The 20,710-nt window shown below is 38.6% G+C and overlaps 2 protein-coding genes across 2 annotated transcripts in view; one reads left to right on the top strand and one right to left on the bottom strand.

Annotated features, from left to right (window-relative positions):
- The window catches only part of LOC149299065 (PSME3-interacting protein-like), a 3,216-nt gene extending 1,677 nt beyond the window's left edge, over nucleotides 1–1,539 (top strand). The window contains exons 6-7 of the mRNA XM_089486434.1: nucleotides 874–929; nucleotides 1,325–1,539. Of these exons, the coding sequence (XP_089342560.1) occupies nucleotides 874–929; nucleotides 1,325–1,539 (271 nt within the window). The remainder of the gene's footprint in view (nucleotides 1–873; nucleotides 930–1,324) is intronic.
- Nucleotides 1–20,710, bottom strand: part of LOC149299064 (copine-2-like) — a 26,826-nt gene extending 6,116 nt beyond the window's left edge. Inside the window, exons 1-15 of the mRNA XM_089486570.1 lie at nucleotides 20,543–20,710; nucleotides 17,368–17,547; nucleotides 14,970–15,044; nucleotides 14,274–14,345; nucleotides 14,050–14,133; nucleotides 13,246–13,335; nucleotides 12,261–12,359; nucleotides 11,565–11,651; nucleotides 11,141–11,200; nucleotides 9,325–9,458; nucleotides 7,931–7,985; nucleotides 7,273–7,324; nucleotides 6,769–6,902; nucleotides 6,039–6,275; nucleotides 5,608–5,693 (exon numbers count right to left, since the gene is read on the bottom strand). Of these exons, the coding sequence (XP_089342696.1) occupies nucleotides 5,608–5,693; nucleotides 6,039–6,275; nucleotides 6,769–6,902; nucleotides 7,273–7,324; nucleotides 7,931–7,985; nucleotides 9,325–9,458; nucleotides 11,141–11,200; nucleotides 11,565–11,651; nucleotides 12,261–12,359; nucleotides 13,246–13,335; nucleotides 14,050–14,133; nucleotides 14,274–14,345; nucleotides 14,970–15,044; nucleotides 17,368–17,547; nucleotides 20,543–20,710 (1,613 nt within the window). The remainder of the gene's footprint in view (nucleotides 1–5,607; nucleotides 5,694–6,038; nucleotides 6,276–6,768; nucleotides 6,903–7,272; nucleotides 7,325–7,930; nucleotides 7,986–9,324; nucleotides 9,459–11,140; nucleotides 11,201–11,564; nucleotides 11,652–12,260; nucleotides 12,360–13,245; nucleotides 13,336–14,049; nucleotides 14,134–14,273; nucleotides 14,346–14,969; nucleotides 15,045–17,367; nucleotides 17,548–20,542) is intronic.

The raw sequence follows: 20,710 nt of genomic DNA, 5'->3' as shown, positions 1-20,710 counted from the left end.
TATTACAATTTGGCAATTTAATTTTTTTTTTATCCTTTTTTCTTTTATTAAATCAGATATCAAACCTCTCTTGGCATTGAAATTCAAACATCTTTTTATATGTGTGTATAACCTCTGAAGCAAATATTAGACTATTTATTAGATTTATGTTAATGGAATAGGAGCGTTGGACATGGCACTTCTATTTAAACATTTTTCCCAGCAATTTAAAGTGGACTGTCGCCATAAAAGAGAAGAAAAATCCAAGCATCAAGTAAAGAATATAGAGACATATTATTTTAGTCTAATGAAATTTTAAAGGGAACACTTAATGTGACTCAAGAGCATGCACTTGTAAGATGTAAAAGTCTCTGCGCTGCTGTTATGTGAGCCATTGTTTAGAGGAAGGAAAATGTTAGATCTGCCAAGGTTTATTTGCTTGACAAGTCAGAGAGTGCAATCCTTGTTTTGTATGTAAGTGGAACAGCACCTTTACATATATACGGTCGCATTGCTGATAGAGAAGGAAAATGTCAAGTTCCCAGGTGCACCATGTTCCTTTCTCTTTTTATTTTTAAATCAGTGGCGAAAGGGCAAATTACCGCAAAAATGTCTTATTTCATCTTGCGTGTCTTATAATACCATACATATTAACAACCGCAGTTATACATTTATGCTGATGAGAACAATCATACTGCTAAGGCCTTATTCCACCCCATTTTCTTTTTTTGGCTTTCCTTTCATTTGATGAATTGCTAGAGCTCTGTTTCAAATGCCAATTTTCTGACACCTCCATGTGTTAGTGCTCATAGTTCCGTGACAAAATAATTGAAGGAAATATATATATATATATATATAGATAATATATAATATATTTTTGTTTTTGTCCTTTAGCGATTCTGAAGGTCATTGTGCAAAGAAACCAAAGCTGGATCATGACAAATTAAAAGGTAATGTTGCTTCCAAACTGCCAGATTGGTAGAATGGAATGGTATTTTGCTTTTAATAAAACAAAAATAAAAATGATCAGCAATAGCTTCACCCGTGGCACTACCCCACAGCACCTACCTCCATCATCCTCTGTATCCAGGGCTTGTATTTGCCAGCGTATCCTGGTGGTCCGCTCAGAAGCCTTACGCAAAGAAATCCCCCGTCAGCCTTTGCATGTCCGTTCTGTCTGCTTTTATTATATCGCATCAACTGACGTCTGACCATATGGTGTTCTGTCCGCTCTGAATAAGCTGGTTAGCACTGATACAAAGTGTGTCTTAGTAAATCTATACCGACTATATAAGAGACACGTGCAGTTCTGTATGACTGTAACGCTTTCTATGTTTCCGCACAGACGGCCATTCCAGCTCCGTCGGAGGCAGTTCTTCAGGCGGCTCTCGAATCCACTGCCCGTCGGCCTCTGTCTGCATTGGGATTCTGCCCGGGCTCGGCGCGTACTCTGGGAGCAGTGATTCGGAGTCAAGCTCGGACAGCGAGACCACAATAACCAACACGGGAAAAATTGTCACCTCTGTTTTCCGCACCGGCTCCTACCTCGATGCTCCTTAAATCAGGACGTAACAACGCAGACATTGACCCGTGGAAATTTCCACTACCCACCGCAATATGGACTGGATCATTACAGGCTGCCGAATACGTGTAGTTAATACCTTAATTTTGTCCCGTGTGTTTTTAATAAAAAACAATTATTAAAACAATTAAACAATGTAGTTTAATAACGCTGTGGCTAACCTGGGCCAGACTGGCAATGTCAAGGCCTGATGACGTAAGTGTGGCCAGTGGCTGGATGTGCGCAGCTGCATTCTACGTTTAATGCTCACATATTGTGCGGCCGGGCATATCCAGCCACTGGCCATTGTGTGGCCCTTGGGCCATCTAATTATAGATTTATAGGACAATGCATTACATAAATTGGGAAACCGGTGCTCCCTTTATTGCGGGGCTGTATATAATTTGTATTATTTCCTTTCATTGAAAGCTGAATCCACCCAATGCAGTAGCGATGAGGTCATTTGGTAGGTAACGATGGTTTGGGATTTTATTCTTAGTCCATAGCTAACCTTGGGATTTATCGCCTTGCAAAATCCTGAATATATACTTTACTCAAAAATACAATTGTATACAAAAACAGGCTTATATGGTACTTATTTAAAATTGTTTGTTTAAACTACTTGTACCCTAACCAGAACACATTATCTGCTACTACAAAAAGAAATATTGGTGTTTAACTTAAACAAAAGAGGGCTTTGTTTTACACATGGAGTTTAAATGTGTCAAAATGCCTTAAAACTGTTTGTGAGTTTTGAAAAAAATTGTAAATTCTTATCAATAAATTGAGTACAAAAAAAAAAAACCAGCTTTGGCAGCAGCTTCACTTTAAATTGACTGTATTTCCATTGATGTATATGTTTTACGGGGACGGAACAAACGTCACATTTAGCCTTCGCCTGGAGAAAAAAAATTGCCCTTGCTATGGGAGAAACACTATTCACAATCGCATTTGCTCACGTCCAATGCCATTTATTTTATTTTCTTGACTGTTCGATGCTTTGTTTGTGTGAGAACACAAATTGAACATCAGAGGGCAGCGTTGCCTTATTACCAAAATCACAGAGACCCTCTGCGCTATTTAGAAGACCGTGCCTTAAGCAGATATGTCTCTCTCCCCAAATACGATTTACAGTTCAGTACACCAATTAAACATATATAATGACATATACAGGCTCAAAAAAAGATAGGCAGCCCCGGACTGGGCGCACCGGGCAGCTGATCACTGGATTTAAAGAGCCAGGGCTGATTCTAATCCCAATTTTGTTCCTGATACCAAAAGGACGAATATTCTTGAAATGTTATCAAGGCACAGTGAGCCTAACAAAGCAGCCGCCGTAAAGTCTGACGCGAGCGTAAAACACAGGAAAAATGCAAAAGAGTGTCTTAAAATTTAGCTTTGAGTTTATTCCGCCGTAGCAACTTTTTGTGGTTGTGTTAAATATCTTGGATACAAAATATCACAGAAGAAGAAAAACAATGAACAAATACAGAGAAGCTTTCACGTACAAATAAAAAACGGGTTAGCGAAATACAACAGTGACGACACTTCGTCACAAGTGTCCCTTTTGCCTCCGATAGGAGGTGCTGCGGCCCCCGTGACTGCGCGGACGGCCATCGCCCCGGCCGGTCTCAGACGGTTATGTATTGCAGTTATAGGGTTGCTCTCCCTTAGGGTCCTGCCCTTTTCTAGAGTCATGGACCTTAACCAAAAAGACAGGAATATATATACAAAAATGTACACATATACAAAGGATTCCTATAAACCGGTCCTCACTGCTTCATCGCCTGCGGCTGTAACTTGAGTCACTAATTTTCGCAACACAGAAAATCGTACGTTTTTCACAAGCGACCCCCTTTCACAGCGATCAAAAGATTTAGGAGCTTTCCCTGTATCGACAAAATTGGTGTCCAGAGAGCTGACAGTCACATGATGGAGATGGCGTTTATTCACTAAAAGAAGCGTTGATGAGAAGAGTCTCAAGAACCTTCACCGATTTATCTATACATCATACAGGGTTTGTCCTTCATAATGTACAACTCAGCCGACAATTCTCCTTTTAGTGAATAGACTCCCGTTGTGACTGTTCAACTAAGAAAAAAGGAACCTCTCTCACGTCAAAGTTCTTTTCTTTACAGGTGGGTCATTTAACTGGACATAAAATTCTATTCAAATTCAAGACCAAACAACCATATTTTGAATTAAAATGGCATGATTGAAATGGCAAATTACGTTAAATACCTTAAATCTCACTTCTTTTTTTATAGCACAATATAAAAGCATGTTTATGTTGTATGTATATATATATATATATATATCAATGTATCTTTATTTCTGTTATTAAATCAGAATTCCAGTTTGGCATTGTATGCATTTTCCGATTGCGTTACTATAATACTGGTTTACAACATCTATTTACAGATTTGTACACTTTGATGTATATATAAATCTCACAGGAAAAACAAATATTGCTGCTGTCCGATTGGAAGTAGTGGGGGGTTGCGTGTAAAAAGTCGACTTGGATACAAAGTTTGGAAAAGTGATCTTATTACCTTAGCAACCCATGGAATGGTCCAGTAAGCAGAGACATATCTTGTCTTGGCTGGGTGCTGTCCAAGGCCTGATCCTGGGCATCACCCCAGCCGGCCCATACCGCTTACGTCTGCGGCCACTGTCCATGTGATGTGCGCTGGGGTATGACATCATATCCTGATGTAAGAGTAAGATCACTATGGAGGCTATGCCGTCAGGCACCGTGCTCCATAGTGTGTATGGTCCCAGTCAATGGAGCAGTGGTGCGGTGGGAAGCTTATTACCCAGTAGGGGGATCAGCCCCTGGTAATGTGGCAGAGGGGCTGCCGTCCCCTTAGAACTGGCGTAGGCCAGTAAACGGGGACATTCCAAAGGAAGAGCCAAAATGACCTTCTCCATGGTCTTCAGAGGTTTGTGATACCTTTAGTGGCCCAGTGTATTAATAAAAGGAGATGTAGAGTAATATAAGCTTTTAAAGACCTCAGAGGTTCCTGCTTCGGCTGTAAATATTAATTTGTTTACCTCCCATTATGTCATCGCTAGGATTTCAGCTCTTGATATCCATTCTTCATTCATCGAATCTATCCTTGTATCTGTCCAGCCTTCTTACACATTATTATAATTCCACTTTAAATGCCACTTCTTGTTTTTTTAATAATCTAATCCATTTTTGTTGGTGGAAACTCAAGCTGTCCCTTTAAACCCAGGGACTTTGTCCTTAAACGGAAAGTCACACTCTATAAGAAACTCTACAAAGCACTTTTCTTCTATCTAGCCGACTCCGTTACGCTGAGGATATGATTTTGTTTTAGTTCACATTAAAATAAGCCTGGAAAATAACTTATTGTGCAGCGCTAAGGGGAAGAACTAGAAACAATAATAATATAATCATAAAAATAGAAAATAGTCATTCTCAGCATTTTTAGGTTTTCTTTAGATTTTAAGGTTTTAACACAACCTGTATTAAGGGGACTACACGCCCCCCCCCCCCCCCTTGGTAAGAAATCGTGCTAGAAGTGGAAGAAGGCATGAATTTAAAGGAACGGTAACACCAAAAAACTGTAAATGGCACATAATGTGAGCTTCTAATACTCTCTTTGCACAGAGATGCTTATGTTTTATCTCTTTGACCTTCCTCAGTTACTGAATACACTACATCTATTACTCATAATAAACTTAGAACGGCCGGATAGATGTGGCTGACTGTATATCCACGCAGAATATTAAAATTAAAATACACATAGGTTTATGTAAACTATTTTTAATTTCTGGGCATTACCACTTTAAATGTGTCTTTCCGCGATACGGCCGGTGTCTTATTTAGTGAGGACACAAGGAACTTAAAAATGCTATTGTGCTGTCACCTTAAAGTCCGCAGGGACCCCGGCAAAAGATGCTATCAATATGTTACAATCTCTTGCATGTTTTGATTGTTCCCCGGCCAACTTCTCGGATACGATATCATTTGTAACACAATGGCCTGATTGCAGGAAGCACGCATTGCCCCGTGTGGCTATAGAGCATCAGACTTGATAGGAGGCAAATTGTGGCTTTTGAAGTAATCTACCACTTGCTGTGGCAGTTCTGCAAGGACTGCTTTGGCCAAAGTTTCCTTAGGTGCCTGTAGAAAAAAAAGAAAAAAAAAAAGATCTTCACGAGAGATGCTTAGTTTAGGTCTTATTGATGAGTAGTTTATTCTCTAAGCATAATGTAAGGTATCGCCAGTATTTGGCATGACGACAAGTATTATTATTATTTTTGAATAAATATTCTGCATCCGTCAACTATGCGTAATGCAAACGTTATGCTTGGTCTTAACCATGGGTGTAGGAATCAGGGAATGGGTAGTCAAAGCCAATGAGACATATCCAGACAAACAGCCAAGAGCATCACTACCAACCGTAAGTACGCATCAATTTCTATAAAACTCCATTCAGAGTAACCGCTCTAGAAACAATATACTCACCGTGCGAAACTCCCGAAAAGGAACAAATTGCACTATGTCTCGCGATGCTTCCTCTCCTGTGTGAGACCGCAAGACTCTGTTATCTCCATCCAAGAACTCCATAGCGGAAAAGTCTGCATTCCCAACGCCGATTATTATAATGGACATCGGAAGCTTGGAAGCCTGTACGATGGCATGCCGTGTTTCGTCCATGTCACTGATAACACCATCAGTTATAATAAGAAGGATAAAGTATTGCTAAAAAATCAACACACAATGGATCAGAATAAACCAACTATGTCATGGCTAGCGAATATTTCAGATTCAAATCTCCAAAGCAAAGTTGTAGGTCATCATCACCCCATAACTCTTGCTAGCTTACAACTCATATCATATTTATAATGAAGGTGGTGAATAGCTGGAGTCACACCTTCTGTCTATTCTTCATCCTAGCATTATCGCTACGGTACATCTAACAGGAACTGTACAATACGTGGAGATTTTGCCACAAGTGACATATGTGAGATCTTAATGCTCACAAGAAATCCACCTTTCATTGAAAAGCCTAAGGACCTGTGTGCCCCCACCACGTGTCCCGAATATTACCATGTATCAGACCTCGGTTCCTCCCACACGTGTCCTGATGACTACCATCTATTTGAGTTTTCACCCGCTAAAGAACATCAAAGTCCCACCGCATGCTCTAAAGCATTTGCTAATGAAATCAGTAGGATGTCCACGTTTAACTCACCGCTGCCGAGTCCTGCTGAGTAGCTTGGGCTGCAAAGCGTGCAACGTGATTAACTATCGGGGAAAAGTTGGTTGGTCCGTAGAAACGTATGTGAGGCAGGCAGGATGAGTACGCTTCTATAATTCCTTCAACTCCTAAAACCAAAAATGAGAAAGCAGTTGTGTTTTGCATTCTGGGAATTATTAGGTTTGATCCAAAATCTGTTTATTAAAATAGTGCTGACCGACTCAAAGTATGGACCTGGGAGAAGTTTAGATTAATTTAAATAATTTATCTATCGTCTTGTTTTTAACTAGACATGCTGCTTGTGTTCCCATAACGTGCATAAGTTCATATGTATGTATACAACCCAAAACGTAACAATGGAATTTGGTTAATGCATCATATCTTGGTATTTCAGGCTCAACGGCCACGTCTAATTCAAATAGGGCTTAAAATAAATAGGTCTGTATATATACATTTCACGTAGAATTGACAAGCCAAGGAATGTATCAATGGACTAACCTGAACAGAATGGACTAGTTGGGTTGAAATTAATTGCAAATTCATGAGACACCTCAAGAAAAGAAAAAGATACAAATTAGGACCAATTGGAACAAAACATTCATACAGATGGACAGATTGACTATAATTGATAATGTCAGTTCTTCTGACTTATTTCCACAAGCAGCTAAACATTAACTCTGTCGTGTTCAACCAGCCTTCCGGTCCATTTATGGTCCAAGATTAAGCTTGTCGCTCAACAGCTCCTCATCAGCTATTGCTTTTGTCTTGTAATTTCACGGTTTCCCTCTTTACAATCCCGCTCCGTGATGGTTTGTTAGACTCCGTCACCCTCAGTCATGTTATTCATCTTAGTAACAAGCTTCATCAAAGACATCAACAAACATCTTTCACGAAGACGTCTCTGTTAGAATAACCACCAATTCTAAGAATTCTAGAATCAAGACTGTCTGACAAACACCCGACAACGAGGGGTTAAGGCACAGGCTAAGTCACCCATGATTCCCCATCTATAAGGATTATATATATATATATATATGGATTATATATATATATATATATATATATATATATATATATATATATATATATATATATATATATATATATATATATCCTTAATTAATATAAACAGTAATTAATACAAACAGTAATTTACCTTCCAGTCAGGGGGTAGCTGTGCACCAAATCCCAACGCAGGGAACAACTTGTCTCTACAGTAATTAAAAAAAAAAAAAAAAAAAAAAATCACTATTGTGACTTGAACCTAAACAAGAATCATTACAGAATATCAAACTGATCACCTGAATCCTATGCATGGAATCAAAGATGTTTAAGTATTGATCTGTTACATTTATATTAAATGCTTACATATGTAGTATCCATAAAGTTTAGAAGAAGTGTGTGTTTATTATATTCATTAATTTGTTTAATTTCACAAGAAAAGTAACCCTCTTACTAAAGTCACCTGCTTATACTTGGTAAACGGACACCCTTGATCAGATTAATTACAATTATTATTTTAATTTTCTCATTGAACTATATTCAGAAGGTTGGAGACCTTGTAAGCACGGTCCCTTGTCTTCTTGCACGTATAATAAATCATCATTACAAACTGGCTACTCAGCAAAATCTAACCTGTAATATCATCTGTTATAGATCAATACATGTGCTTTGCTGACCAAAATCAATAGGACAGATATTTTCCAATCCCATGAAACTGATATTTTAATTGCTTTTATATTTGCTGCTAAAGGCGAATTATATATATCTATATATAGATTTATATATACATACATATACATGTGAATATATATATATATATATATATATATATATGTACATGCTGTATTATTGGCAGAACCCATGATGATTTAATCCCCTCCTATTCTTTTTCTGAAAATGTATTTTATTGATTGTGTTTCGCCCAATCATGTTATTAGCGACTTTCTTGTTTTGGCAAGTTAGTAACGTAATTCTTGTGGTGACAGCGATCAGCGAGGGCTCTGCAAACTCTGCTCTGGTTTCCACGCTATCTGATCACTTGTCAATGATCTGGGAATATTTTACTGTAATGCCTAAGAAAGATGAAGCAATAATGGGGTTTAATATTTCCGAACTTTACCGTTTCCAAATCAATTGTACGTATTATAAAATATCACTAAGTAGATAAAAAAAAACAAAATACTATTACGGTATATTCAGAAGATTCATTAGCTAGGAAATAATTCTACATAGTTGGGTATCACTGGTAGCTGTAAGTCTCCTGTATAGTTTACTTGAGTCACATAGACATTGATTGTTACCTTCATATACTACCAGCAATAGCAAAAGATCTGACACATAGAATTATTGACCTGTAAGTCTGACATCCATTGTAAAAAAAACAGTTAGGGACTGCTGATGGATACAGTTCAAGAATTTGTGACACTTAATGGTATCATCAATTTTTCCTTCTTTTTTTCTTGGTCAGCAAATAAGAGAATTCCAGAAAGCCTGAACTCTGTGACCTATCTAAGTCTGTAGGGTTGAGTTTGAGAAATGGTCACTTACGAATCATAATCCTGAATGATTTGCCCAACCGACCACAACGCGGAGAGATATTCATTAGTCCCCATGGGACTGATATAATGCAGGGACGAGGAATCTCGTGGGTTTCCATTTGATGCTGTGAAGTCAATCCCGACCTACGTTAAAATGATAATCACATAATCATAATTATTTGATTTGCACAATGTCCAGTACAATGTCCAGTAAGACACAAAGACACGGTACCTTTACACGTCACCGCCACGGAAAAAAATATTTCATATGACTCCCTTGGTCATCTAAACGCCAAATAGTTGGGTAACACAATGCTTTTCCACTTTATGTTTGATACATAATTTATATGGAGCTTTAAATTCAGATTATCCTGGTCAGCCACTGAAGAAGAATAGTCCCAAAGGGAGGATGAAACATTACATCATGCTGCAGTCCATTTGTTACTTTAGGTGAGGTTTAGCCTGGGATCTACAAGCCGGTATCATTCTAATGATTTCTGCTGATAACATCCCTTTCCACACAATCTAGAACATTTCTGCTTATTTTTGCTCCATTCAGAGTAATAAACCGTACTCTCGGAAATGTCTACTTAAGGCTGATGTTGTTGAGACTTAATCGAAGTTTCCTTTAATTTTATACTCTCTTCTGTGACTGTCAAATTACAAAATGTATTATTTTTAAGTTTTGGCATTAAATGTTCATTATCACGATCTTGCCATTTATCTATGTGTTAAACAGATGCTTCCCAACCCCCACCATACTAAAATGTCAGCCCTACTGCAGATCTTTGCGAATTGCAATAAAATAAACACATCGGTAAAAAAAAAAAAAAGAAATGCATTTCTTTAAAATTGATATCAGTCAGCTATCACAAGATCTTCACTCTTCACCTTCGGGGGCATATCTAAGTAAGTGGAGGTCCCCTGCTTGTTCACTGATGTCCCGTGAGCACGAAGGTCTGAGAAACTTGCATGAATCTCAAGCTGGGCTGTAAGGAAAGACACTTGTGTCGTCCAGTTGCAACTCTTGCCGGGTTATCCCTTCCCTGAAAGCAACTGGAGTATCGGAAGGAACCGGGAAGCATGTGGCGCAACCCTGATGAGTATCAGGGTCACAAGGCTCTTTAATAAATTAGGTTTTAACACAACAATGTGTTGACGCTGCCAAGAAAATGTAGGCATATGGGATGGAGGGAAGGTAGACCATCTGGAGATACCGGTTAGCTGTCCTCAGGAACTGTTATAGTTAACCCAGTGTTTTACTTTGGATTAATACGTTGGCCCCTGGAATCCCTACCTGAATGTACTACTTGCTTACCAAGGGGCATCTAACCTTCTTGCAAAATATTTTAATCCACAGCTGCAGCCACATTATACGTCCTAAAATTACATTTTAAAAGGTTACACATATTTATGCACATGAAATATTGATAATATCACCCAAATATAGCCACATAGATACCAAAGTTACAAGATTTGTAATCAAGTGATCGAAATAACAGTTACATGTTGCTTTGTAACAAATTGTATTTGGTGGCCCTTTTTATTATTATGACTTGGATACATAAAGCGCCAACAGATTCTGCAGTGATGGCGATACATTTTTTAACATATTTGTAACAGATGGTGTAGAAAGCCCTGCCACAGTTTACAATCCAAGGGAATGTACTTAACGTCTCATAAAAGCAGCAACTGATTATTACACAAGTGGAAATGCTTCTCATTGTTTAACACTACCTCACTACATGTCAGACTTACTGGCACGGTGATCGCCGTACGCAACTCTGAGAAATCACCTGTTACCAGAAAATGCTTAAAATACTTACTGTGAACATCAGCTGGCATCCTCCAAGTATGTAGTCGAGGAAAGAATAATCCCTTGTGATCTGAATAGAGGAAAGATGCATGAATTAGACACTGAATGAATTAAAACCAACCACCAATTTAATGCTGGGTCTATATCATTGTGCCTTACAAATGCCTCAATACGATTATTTCTTGTATTACTTATTGGACACCTGGCTTTAGATGGCAATGGAACCGAATTTCCAAAATAGAATGGACAAGTTTAACAAAGTATAGGGTTTAGCGTTTAATGGAACATTTCCATTCCTTCTGTAGTGTGACGGAACCCAATGCCAACAAGTGAGATAATGGGATGGGTCGTTCTAGTAATGGGGTTCCAGCTAGGGACATGGACAGTGGAATTTCAGTACACGTCTGTTTGCTTCATGTAACATGTCTTCTTACCTTACAAGATTTGATGATAATTACTCCAGAGTTCTTGTAGCTTCTTTTTTTCTTTTGTTTTTTTGGATTGATGCATTCAAGCTCTACCTGAAATGAGGAAGAATATAGTATATTAAAAAATGACTTAATTTCTTGGAGTAAATTAAGGCACAGTCATGGTTCAAAATCTGTTGACCAATCAAATAATATTTAAAGATTTTAAAGTCAAAGATCTCCCTTGTAGCCAGGCCACCAAGCCCCGAGGAGCCCGATTGCCCAATAGGGCGATCTGCCCCGGTTTCTTTTATGGCAGAACTAGGTGACCAAGACCAGAATACACCACTGGTGATGCTTTATAAATAATAGAATGTAGAATATTCAGCACATTTCAAATAATTTCTTAAATACAAATACTTTGTCTGAGGTCCAGAGACAGCCATCATCTCCCACTCTTGGCTGGCCTCTCTGTAAAGCTTAACACTCTTAGTGGCCTCTGGTGACCAGTCCTGGATAGCATGAGAAATACAGAGGAGCTGGAAGGAGGCAGCCATGATGACAGAAAAAGCATACAATTAGTGCACCAACTGGTTTGGGTGAGGGTATGGATGCGGAGTTATTAAAGGGGCAGAAAGGCAGAGAGTGAAAGAGGAAATGGACGTGCGAAGAGGAGGGAGTGAATTATATAATTATGGCTGTACCCATGCTATTTATACTCACAGCTATGGAATCACGGGCTTCGCACATTTTGAGCACTGTGGTTTGAAACTCTCCAATAAAATCATGTCCACCATCATTGTCATAGTCGAAACATACAACCTGGAGAAAGACACCCATATCACAAACATTCCCGAGTCCTTGAGTATAAGCCATCAAAAGTTATTTCCAAATAACATAATGTTTAGGCGTTTCCATTTTTGCCATGTGTATGTTTTCTAAGCTTTGTTATCTTATCCCAATCTACAGGACACCATCCCTGACTCCTTATCACATTGTCTTGTGGAGAAAAGGACTTCATTAGCACTGCCATAAAGAATCTGCTAAGTGTGGTGCTACAGAAGGGGAAGTCACCAATGACTACCTGTAGCAGATAAAGGATATTGGGGAAAAATAAAATAAAACCCACTTTTCTTAAGTTCCAAACAATATTATTGTATAGAGCAGAGTAGTTAAAGGAAAATATGTATTTGTCTCCTCTTAATTACAAAGGCTCTTAAAGATGCCCCAAGGGATTCCATTTTTTGCCTGGTACACATAAGTTTTCACTGTGATCCAGAAGGCAGCCCTGAGAACTGGTACTAAAACCTGCTATGTAATTCATACACATTTTAATTGTTAGCAAGACATTTGCTTTAGCATATTCTGGTGGAAATATTAGCAATTGGGTTAAACCAAATGAGACACAAATGGCCAATCGTATCCGTCCACATTTTTCCAAAAAGCACCACACATCTCCTACTGTAACCGAGACAATGGCTCTCTGAATCAGTAATCACTATTAAGAGCTCTGTGGGATGTTTCAGAACAATGTTTCTCATTTATTATTAAGCCTACATAGACCACAAAGTCACTTTCAAGGAGACTCAAGATACTTACGCTCTGTCTTTTTTCTCGTACGTCTTCTGCAACCTGGGATGAGTCTAACAATACCGCCGGACTAAGAAAATCAACAGAAACCTAATGATGTTTAATAGGACAGATTTACCTTTATTGGCTTTTCGATGTCACCGTTGCACAAAGACTGTAAGGGAACAGTAAAAGGCTTCCAAACGGGGTCCAGGGTATATTTTATCACCTATAATTAAAATAAATATATGAAATCTGAAAGACTAAGAACTATACAACCATCCAATTGATCTATAACAAGCTTGCATCTTAAAAGCTTTAAAAGCACTGGAAGGACAGTTAAAGTCATGTTGGGAATATATTGGTTTATATATCTGTTCCTACAATGGGTCCTCCACGGATACTCTACGGTAACTATTAATAAAGGTTCTATCCACTAAAACTTGAGACATTTTATGATCAAGGTGTGATCTTCTACCAGTCATCGATTAATCACCTTAATGTTTGTGTATACATCATTATCTTATAAATGCTCCACGGAAATATTTACACAGCGCACGCTTCAAAATGCCTCTTATCTGCTGTCCGCATTAGTAAATACCCCTGTTTTTGCTCTTAATTCACCTACTTGCAGCTCCATGGTAATAACTATGGAAAGGGTTGGCAAAAAGTAAACATAAGCGTTGTTTTTAAGATTAAAATATGCGCTTAAATTATTTCTAAGATCAAAAGAACTCGTAAAGTCGTTTTTCAATTCTTGTGTGTTTTTTCTCCGTCATCTTCCTGCTAAAGTCCAAAACAGCAAGCAAAGCTTCCTGCGAGAGGCGCGCTTTGTCCAGCCCAAAGCGGCAAAACTGGATTATAAAATAATTTGAACCAGAAACCTCCGTAACCACATTACACGATCATGATATACGGCTTTGAAACATATTCACCAATGTACCTCCGTCCTATGGACCAGCATCCACTTCCCATCATCTCCTTGTTTGTAGAACTCTAAAAACGGATCAGACTTCCCAAAAAGATCCTGATGAAAAGGAGGTTACAAATAACTTTAAGATCCGTAATCAAGAGAGGAAATTATTTATTGTTACTTTTTTAAGATGTTATTTGAATAATAAAGAAAATTATCGATGCTTGGGATTATAGGAGGTGTAAAAATCTCACCTTTTTGTCTAGCTTCCTCCCAGCCATACCAAGTGTTATCACTCTATTATCAGACAGCTCCTGAGCGATTACCTGCGATAAAAGGGGACAACCATTGAAAACACTGGGATCTACTCACAAACATTTATTGCTCTTAAATCGAACCCAAAAAGGGACACATTATAACACACACACACACACGTACGTACATATAAACAGAGTTTCCACTCTTTGGTTACCTCAAGCAGCCAGAGGAAAGAATCGGACTATGGCGGAGGGTAGACGTTACAAGAAAGATGGCGGCTCCCATTGGCATGCAAATATGCACATAGCGGTAATTTGGTTCTCTAAAGGGTTTCTTAAGTGTACTAAACTATAACATGTAGGATTTGGCAAAATGACAGATCCACTTTAAATTTAACTTGTAAAAAAGAAAACTATACTCTGGAGATTTCACTCCGAACGCTATTCACTTTGTTTACATAGTCAAGGGAATTGGGAAAAAATTGTTTGACTTGAATCTGTCTCATGCAGCATATTGTTATTCCGACACTGTTATCTTGTTGCTACGTTACTGTTGCTATGATGCCCGTTTTTCAGCTTTTTACCAGAAACAGAGTGATTGCTACCGGTGGAATAATCAGACGATTATCTCAGTACGAAGTTTGAACAGCTTTTAAAATGACACACGCAGTACAGAAAAAGAAACCGATTTACCGTTATGACTCCCTTTCCCGCTGGCTTCCCGTTACCCAAAACCAGAGGTCGCGTCACCTTCTTGCTGGAAACGATCTGGAAAAAAACGCAACAATCCTATTTCTCCAGATTCCAATTGGGAGGTTATTCTAATAATTGGAATTACATTAAAAATATATGCATACACACATGCCAAAACAAGATATATTCTTTTAATGTTCAGTATATGACTGAAGTATTTAATTGGATTTATGTAGGGATAAGTAAAAAAAAAATGGAGTCAGCTTTATGCCTCTGTATATGTGTCCCAAATATAAAGCCATATAAAACTAGATCGAATTCACTTTGTGTTGGGGTTGGGACAAGTTCCACAGATAATATGGGACCTGGCGGTGAGTCCTCAATATCGGTAGTTGGAAGGATAGTGAGATGAGGACATTACGGAGATAAGAACCTTATCTTCTGGAGCCATGCTTAACACTGAGAGAGCTAGAGGACTAGTATTTCTTCTCATTTATGTGTAAGGACGGAACCTGCTCACTGAAGACTAAGCTCGCTCTGGATTTCCATTTGTGTGATTTATTACTTTCATGTGAATAAATATAGAAGATGAAGATAAACATCACGAGAGCTACGTTTAATGCGATAGTTCTTCTAGTGCTCTGACGCTCTGTCTACCGCTCTGAGATGGTTTATGTTTGCCCTGTATTGCAGCTTTTAATATAATAATCAATAAAGGACAGTAGACATGGGCACCAGTCAGGACAAAACTCTTCACCATGCCATAACGGCGGCAGCTAAAACAGGTTGGCTTCACTATTATTCTTTTGGCCATCAAAAGGAGATATGTTTGCAGTTTTTCCATAGTGAAATTGTCAAGCATAACATGACATTGAGGAATATGGTAGAGGGTACGTGTTCCAGAACATGCAGGAGATGTGTAGCACCTGGCTAAAAAAAACGAAAGTTGACAGTAACCTTTTGGCTACAAAAATACTCCAAGTGTGAAGTCTCAAAGGGGGGGGGGGGGGGAGACAATTTGCTGCTAAAATGGCTTTTACCACTGAAGAGTGAACTGCATTAACCATTAAAACAGACCGTCACCTGCTGCTACTCTGGTGGAAAATCAAGAGTGTCAATCCCAAGCTATATAAACCGAAATGCCATCTGCACCACATAAAGATTAACATAAAGACTGAAACACTTCAGTGGGGGAAGCAGTGCTTTGGAATGAAAGAAGACAGACAGCAATGTATGGTTGAAACCCTTTGAAACGGTCCAAAAGATTTCATCACGATATTGTTTTTATGGTCTACTGATTATTTTGACCACGAATCCTCATGACATGACCGGTCCTCCGCCTCAACATTACTGAACATGTCCGGTGTTTAACAAACTCTTTTAACATATAGTGTGTGGAGCTCCCTTAGAAGAAGGTATCTCGCCTCCACCCTTCGCTTGAATTTTTCCATCACAGAACATGGAAAAAAAAATTTTTGGGAAAAAATATGCAAAATATTCAATCAAGCAAGTGCACAAGTGCCTTTCGGGAAATGGTATGTTGCAAGTACATTTGCTATTAAACCAATCTGGATAAATACTAAACCATTATAAAATATTGACACAATAAATTCATCAAAGTTCTCGTAGGTAACGCGTTCACGGATGTAAAGTTTTACGTGGCAGCTGTGTTTGTTTAAAAAATAGAATATGATGTTATAGTGCAGAACATTCACGATATAGCAGAAAGTATGTTTGGAATGCAATGGGAAATGATGTGGAAATTGACCCCGGGGAGCCTTGTCTTTTCCTTGGAAGGAATCCATTAGGCTGTTGGGAAGTCAGCAGCTGGCATTTCACACCGTCTGCAAAAGTCGCTATGATTTAGCTGTGAATTCCAACATCACAAATGTCTACAAAACTTGCAGTTTTGCTACAGTAGCCTTACTGTTAACTTATAACTTATTAAAGAATGACTGAGCCAGCGAGGCCATTAACATGTTACAAAAAGTGGGACATAGCAGTAATATGTTTGACGTCACATACTTTAAAAGGTACAGTATGCAACTTTAAGAAATGATACATTTTACCTGTTTCAATAATTTAAAGTGTCATACATAACTATAGGGTACTGTCAATGAGCGAGCCACCAAATAAAGGTGTGTGTGTGTGTTAATGTACTCAATGTATGATCTCAGGTATGGGTTCAGAAATAGAACCCAGTTGGCTGGTTGTGTACGCCTTTAAATAGAATTTTAACTGACACAATTTTCACAAATTCTATTGATTCCATTCATTTGAACAAAATAGCCATTTGATTTTATCATTGCACAGATACAACGAAATGTGAGGGAATGAAGGAACATCCTTTTGCGAATGAACATTGGTTTCGACGTGTATATAAGGTGAAATAACTCACCGATCCGAGAGTGCAGGAGAATTCTCCAAGGAAGTCATGCTCGTGAAGTTGTGTGCTTGATTTATCTTGATCAAACATGGCAAACTTTAGCTTCTGAATCTCTTCAAAGTGATAGTTGATGGTGAACTTTTTGGCAAATACCGGGTTTAGGTTATTTACTGTCGTCTCAGTTCTATCAATCTGTTTGAGGAGAGAAGTTGAAACCAGAGAAAATGTTAACACCTAGTTTCCCTTAAGCATCATGCAGCAATGAATGAAGACTTATGATGCCCCATTAAGTAAAAAGCCTTGTGCATTTGAAATGCACTTCAATGATGTCCCATATGCATCAACGCACTACTTTATTTCAAGGGTGGGTTCACTTTAAATATATCATCTGCCCTAAACGAGAGGTATAGGCAAAGCAAGCTAAAGATATATTGAGATCATTCATGTCTGTTTATGTCAGAATTCCAAATGGTCCCTTTCGCTCACCAATAAAATATAACGTGTCCTCATTGCATCATTGTGGCAAAATGTAATTTGATTTTGTGATGTCACTCATCTCTATAGATAGGCTTAGTTTACTCTTCGACCATTTATATCAGATGCACAATAAGGTCTAATGGAAACAAAGTGATGTTCTTCGACTGTAGCCGTGGCCAGATTGTCCATAAGGGAAACTGGGTCATCAACATGGCAGGATCCATGTTGAGGAGGCTCACATTGTCACAGAAATGCGTATTTTAAGGTGTTCCAAACTATGAAAATTTACTGTGGATAGCAAAGTGTTTGGGAGCATAAGCCTGACAACTGAGCGCTGATGCTCTGGAAAATCAGTGAGATGTATTCACCCAGAAATGTACTCATCACTGCCAGGAGCACCATCTGCAAGCACTGCACACTGGCAATATCTAGGTAAAATTGGTTATGCTCTGTTGACCAAGGCTTTGTTTTTTTCAGGCGACGGGACAACTTTAAAAGAGGTATTATTAAGGCTTAGAAATATGCAAATATCTTCCTATGACAACAAAATAGTAGACAAGCTCATACAGGTTGACAGTTTTCCAGGAAAACCCAGACGCCCCGATAGATCAATTCATTCCAGACGAGGACTGGGAACTATTGGCTTGTTTTTAAATGCCTTTTAGTGAAACCGATTACAGGGAAAAGTGCAGATGTTGATGCTGTTTGACATAGAAAAGAGTAGAGAATACAAAGGTGGTTAAACAAGACTAAGCACTTGGGAGTCAAGGATTTAATGAAGTGGATAGAAACAAATGAATGTCAAACTCAGGTCCTTGAGTGCTGAAGACTATAGCACTTTTGTATATATCTTTTATGTTGAGGGTGAAGCTGTCTCAGAAGACAGAATGCCCCCCCCCTTCACTATGTCTTTGGCATGACTCCCCCAAATTGGGTTCTTCTCTACAGCACTTGCAGCTGGGGGCAATGGTGTATTTAAGTGGGGCACGGGCATAGGTCCTCCAGCTGCCTCTCAGGAACTACTTTGAGCAGGGACTGCTCTTTCCCAAGTTAGACGTCTTCTATTATAAGCACCAGGACATCAACCCACAATGGGGTTGACAAGGTTCCTACTGATTTACCACTGGATCCATCCAAAGAAACTCTTACTTTCCCTCCAGCACGACAAATGTTCACTGCTGGTATAATGCCCACCTTCTATTTACTAATTCTCCCAATACTGTAAGATCCCCGTCAATTCTAAATTGTATCAATTGTGACTTTATGTGCATGATCTGAGTTTGTAATTACCTTTAATTCTACAGAGCTATAGAACATTTTGACACTTTAAAAACAAATAATATTATAATGTACTTTACGGTACATTCTTATAAAAAAAAATATAGCAGCACGGGCATGTCAATTAAACAAAAGAATCCGTTTAAACCCAGAGAAAAAAACTTGAACATTAAAATCCAAGTAACAGAGACAAAGGGGCTACAAAGAGACATAAAGACTGTTATTACGTAGCACTCTCTCTGAATATCACAAACGCTTTGCTTTCTTAAAAAAAAATAAAAATACTTTTGTAGGACCCATAAAAAGCTCGTGTGGGTTCCATTAGAGCTGAATCTAAAGGTCACCATTTCCCGTGCTTCTAGCCATGAAGAAACCTTAGAGGAATTACCATAAAATTATCACGACTGTGAGGGTAAATGGTCCTGCTGTCTTAATTTACAGTACTATTTTGTGAAGGAATAAGCTCCCACGCAAAAGATTATCAGGCTTCTCTCTGGCCATTTGCACCCAACAGAAAGCAGGAGGAAAACAGAACATTTAGTTTTTCTTGTATCTACAGCTCATTGGTTGGGGAGTTGTAGGGTGCAAATGGGCCAAACAATTGTATCCGACCACAGCAATTCAGGAGTTATTTTCTAGAATACGTCAGACAAGATGTTTGTTTGTGCAAACAGGACCAACGACTGTTCAGAAGAAAATGAAATATTAAATTCCTTCTTTAATTTTTTCATTCCTTTATCTCAGGAACATCGCATGATATGAAACACTCTAGATCCGACATGTCCAAACTTTTTTCGAAGGGTGCCAGATTTGATGAAGTGAACATGTGCGAGGGCCGACCATTTTGCCTGACATTCTTTGAACCATTAAAATTAAATGCAAATGAACTATTTTATGCAAAGTTTATTGAAAACGGCATCCTTTTCATTTTGTGACTTGGATGACAAATCTAAACAGGTGTTAAATCACTCTGCCTTTAATATAAAAAAAAAACCAGATCTATATTTGGGCAACTTATCTGTGGGGCCTTATCAGTCCGGAACGCGGGCCGCAATTGGCCCTCGGGCCGGACTTTGGACATGCCTGCTCTACATATTTAGTGTCTTCTTGGTTTCACACCGATATCCATCTATTGTGGGTTAACTGCGTCACCAGCAAAAGTTTTGTAGCTCAAACCCAGAGGTGGCTCCTTGGCTCTTAGGATTTGACCAGAGTTCTTTGTATGTATGTACATCATATTAATCAATTGAAGTCAGCCTCATATACCCTGAGACAGGAAAACCGACAGCTATACATTAAATTCCCAGCCATTTAAGTCTCTTTTTCTGAGAAGTAAAGTTGTCCTTTGAAGAACCCATCAATAATTCATCAATACAATGAAATGCATGCATTTTTAAGTTGGTTTAAAACAGTGCACATTTCATTACTATACCTCAGTCCATTTGTCATTGACTTCCAAAAATAAAACACAAAATGGGTCAGACTTGGATGCAACATCTCTGTCTAGAAGGTTTTGGCAAGATACCGAGAGTTCCACTCTACATACGCAGTACTGAGACCCCGCGGGGCCGACAGGAGAGTTTGTGTGGGTGTACGCCAT

This window comes from Sceloporus occidentalis, unplaced genomic scaffold (genome assembly GCF_023333645.1).
Source record: "Sceloporus occidentalis isolate IW3139 unplaced genomic scaffold, rSceOcc1.0.p SCAF_29, whole genome shotgun sequence".
In the NCBI taxonomy this organism is placed as follows: Eukaryota; Metazoa; Chordata; class Lepidosauria; order Squamata; family Phrynosomatidae; genus Sceloporus; species Sceloporus occidentalis.
Note: the sequence above shows the minus strand (reverse complement) of the source record. Positions and strands in the feature narration are given on the sequence as shown.